The sequence below is a fragment of the Babylonia areolata genome, chromosome 7 (assembly GCF_041734735.1).
Source record: "Babylonia areolata isolate BAREFJ2019XMU chromosome 7, ASM4173473v1, whole genome shotgun sequence".
Classification (NCBI taxonomy): domain Eukaryota; kingdom Metazoa; phylum Mollusca; class Gastropoda; order Neogastropoda; family Buccinidae; genus Babylonia; species Babylonia areolata.
This window is the reverse complement of record NC_134882.1, coordinates 38,594,752-38,598,263: the sequence shown is the minus strand read 5'-3', so window position 1 is coordinate 38,598,263 and position 3,512 is coordinate 38,594,752. Positions and strand designations below refer to the sequence as shown.

At 52.9% G+C, this 3,512-nt stretch overlaps 1 protein-coding gene across 1 annotated transcript; it reads left to right on the top strand.

Annotated features, from left to right (window-relative positions):
* Positions 1-1,316: 1,316 nt before the first annotated feature.
* LOC143283841 (uncharacterized) lies at positions 1,317-3,222 on the top strand. The gene is made up of 2 exons (XM_076590216.1): positions 1,317-3,000; positions 3,121-3,222. Exons 1-2 carry the CDS (start codon positions 1,918-1,920, stop codon positions 3,220-3,222), a joined length of 1,185 nt encoding a protein of 394 aa, XP_076446331.1. The 5' UTR covers positions 1,317-1,917.
* Positions 3,223-3,512: the final 290 nt, after the last annotated feature.

Below are 3,512 nucleotides of genomic sequence, written 5' to 3'. Positions count from 1 at the left end.
ATCACACTGGCTAAAATCATCTACAAGATATTCTCATCGTATGTCCGTCTAATTTTTTTCTCTCTCTCGAAATATCGTGTGTCCTTAATGGAACAGTGACGTTATCTTGTGCGTTTAACATTCCATGCTTGCTAAAAAAAAAGAAAAAAAAAAGAAGGAATCTTAACATTCTGTTGGGAACAACTGTGGTATTGTAAATTGTTGGCGTGATTATCGGAAACGAAAATTGTCATTTGACGTTATTTAAAAAAACACACCAAAAAAACTCAATACATCGCCACATGTGTCCTGACCTTTAGCACCTGTTGGTACCTCTCTGTACCTGGGAACCCGATTTTCTCCGGCTGAGGTCTCTGAGGTCAGTCAGCAGCTAGCTGGCTCTGACGTCAGAGCCTGCCTGATAATACCCCAACGGCCCACGTGGTACCAAGCAGCACGGCACCTGCGGTCGGCCAATCACTGATCGTGCCACGTCACTGCCACTGCTCAGCCCGAAGAAGGCCGTGACGTCAGAAGCCCAAGATTTACGGGCCGCGACTCATTCATACCTGCTGGTTAGTTTAGTTGGTGGATGGGTGGGAGCGTTCCTGGCTTATGATCAAACGATGCGCCAGTGCTGAGGAGAGTCTTTGAGGGCTGATTTACTGGCGCAGAAAGAACGCATTCTTCCACCAAACTGGCATTGTTTACTTCGCATGACGGCATACGTGAACGGTTAGGGGCGTGTAATATAGATATACAGACAGACAGATAGATATATAGACAGACAGACAGACAGACAGACAGACACACACACACACACACACACACACACATATATATATATATATATATATATATATATATATATATATATATATATATATAGAGAGAGAGAGAGAGAGAGAGAGAGAGAGAGAAGCCAGACAGATAGAGACAGGAACAGACAGAGACGGAGAGAGTGAGCGACAGAGAGAGACGGAGAGAGACGGACAGAAAGAGACAGAGGGAGAGACAAAAGACTGAGACAGACAGGCAGGCAGGCGTCAGAGACAGAGGGAGAGAGCGGGAGAGAGAGAGAGCAACAGAGACAGACGTGGAGACTCCTACGCCAGCAGTGGTGGCAAAAAACAACAACAAAAAACAAAACAAAAACAAAAAAACGACTCGGTAAGAGTGTGTACTAAGCAGAAAATGAAAGCGTGCATGTAAGGAAGACACTGAACAGCACCCAGCAGTGAGGATGACATTACAGTAACCGATACACCACAGTCCTTGACACAACTAGAGCCAGCCATAACACGGAGAGTTAGCAAGGAAGAACAAAATACTTTTTTTTTTTTTTTAATGAATTGAAACCATTGTTAATTCTGTGCTCTACACAATGACGCAGATCCATACACTGGTAGTAACTGAATGGTTATTAGCTAATTAGTGGGAGAGACAAGAAGTAGAAGAAAGAAAATAACTGACAGAATCAACAGTTTAGCTGACACTGGATACAGCCTTCAAGGACTGTCTTGTGAAGCTGAATTCACACTGACTATCGATTTTGCTGCTGTGGCAGAGAACGACTGTTCTCCTCAAGAGTATCGCAATTACCAATTACAAGCAGTACCCCAGTGGATTCTTTTATGCGTGACATTTACTACTACTCTGTGTGTGTGTATCGTAGATAACGATTTCAATATCAGGATCTTCGAGTCTTGGAAACTGGATCTGGAACGCTTTCGCGTGGGAGGAAGGAATACTTGTGCAAAGCTGGGACGATTCTCTTCCTCCCACCCCCCGCATGCGTGTGTAGTCGCAGGATATTCTTGTTCCTTTCCCCACATACACACATGGCATCTCACGGGATACCTGCATGACTAAATCGGATTGGGGGGTTTCATTCAGTTACACAAGACCTAGATCTCTAGATTCAGGACCAGCATCTCAATGAGTCTGTGCGCATGGCGACCAAGACCCGAGCTTAGCCGTGGAGAATCCTCGCAGAATCACTGTGGACACCCGCAGAGTCCATCGCCGCTCACCGCCTGCTCCCTAGCCGCCGTGTCGTCGGCGCCACGCAGGATGTGCGTCATGAGAATCGTCGTGCGCTGCGCCTGCGCGGCGCTGTCGTTTCCGGGGAGGGTGGTGTGGATTTGCCTCCTCTTGGACACGTGCTACCTGGCCTGTGTGTACGATGCCGCGCCGCTGCCGCCGTCGTCTCCCGCTGACGTGGCCAGTGACGCCGTCGTCAACAACACGTCATCCGACGCTTCCGGTTCTTCACGCTCCACTTCTCTGCTGTCGCTGGCGTCACACTTAGCGGCGCCGTCCGCGGCCTTGTCGCCATCGTCGTTGTCCTTGTCTTCCTCCTCTTCCAAGTCACTGGCGGAGTCACAACGGGAGGGCAACATCGGCTGGAACGAAACGAGCGCCAGTCTCAACTCCGCCGGGGATCCTCCCGGCAACACGAGCAGCAGCATCAGCAGCAGGGACGACGCCGCGGCCCTGACACCCCACCACCCTCACGACGAGGACCGGAAGGAGAAGGAGGAGGAGGAGAAGGAGGGGGGGAAGGGGTCAGGAGGGAGGCCCCCAGAACAGGCGGTGTCCTCCCCGAGGGCGGGGCCCCCCTCCCGTAAAGAGTTCCCTCTGGCGCTGGTGGTGGCCTCCGCCACGGCGGCCGTCAGCATCCTGCTCTTCTTCTGCCTGTCCTACCTCTGGCACACCAGGCAGCTGGACCGCCGGGCCCAGAAGCTGGCCATCCGCCTGGCCGCCGAGGTCAACACGGACCTCAAGTGCTCCCAGTGCCGCCCGCAGGCCCCCTTCCGACCGGGGTCCAGCCAGGACGACGACTCCGCCAGCGACAGCGGTGGCGAAGGGGAAGGGGACTCCCGTGTGTGGAGAGTCCCCACGACCTCTGTGCTGGACGAGCTTAACAGTCTGAACGAGGAGGAGGACGAGGAGGTGGCGGAGGACGGGAGTCGCAGGAAGCCTGGAGGGGTGGGCAGAACGCTGGGCACCAAGAAGGGGGCTGGGGGAGGAGGCGGGAGGGCAGGGGGAGGAGGGGGCAGAGCAGCAGGAGGAGGAGGAGGGGGAGGGGCCGGGACAGGGGCCCGGAGGTCGGGTAGTCGGTCCTCGTCGTCCCGGAAGTGGTCTGGACACAGCAGCGGCCACACCCGCAGCTCCTTGGTGACGGACCAGGAGATCCTGACGCACTTCGCCAGCAGGAGGCATTCCACCTTCTTCATCTGATCATCTGGACTGACCTGCTGTGGTCTGTGGCTTGGGGGGGGTGCGGTGGGGGATCCATACTGGATTCTGTAGCTTAATGGACACTACTGGGTTCTTTGAATTTTGTTTTCTTTGTTTTGTCTTTCGCATCGCTTGAGAGAGAGAGAGAGAGAGAGAGAGAGAGAGAGAGAGGAGGGAGAGAGAGATAGAGGGAGGGAGAGAGAACACTGAACACTGAACACTTTAATGTCAATAGCTTTACAGCCCTAATGACATGGGGGTTCATAATACAAATAACAACATGCATCAAT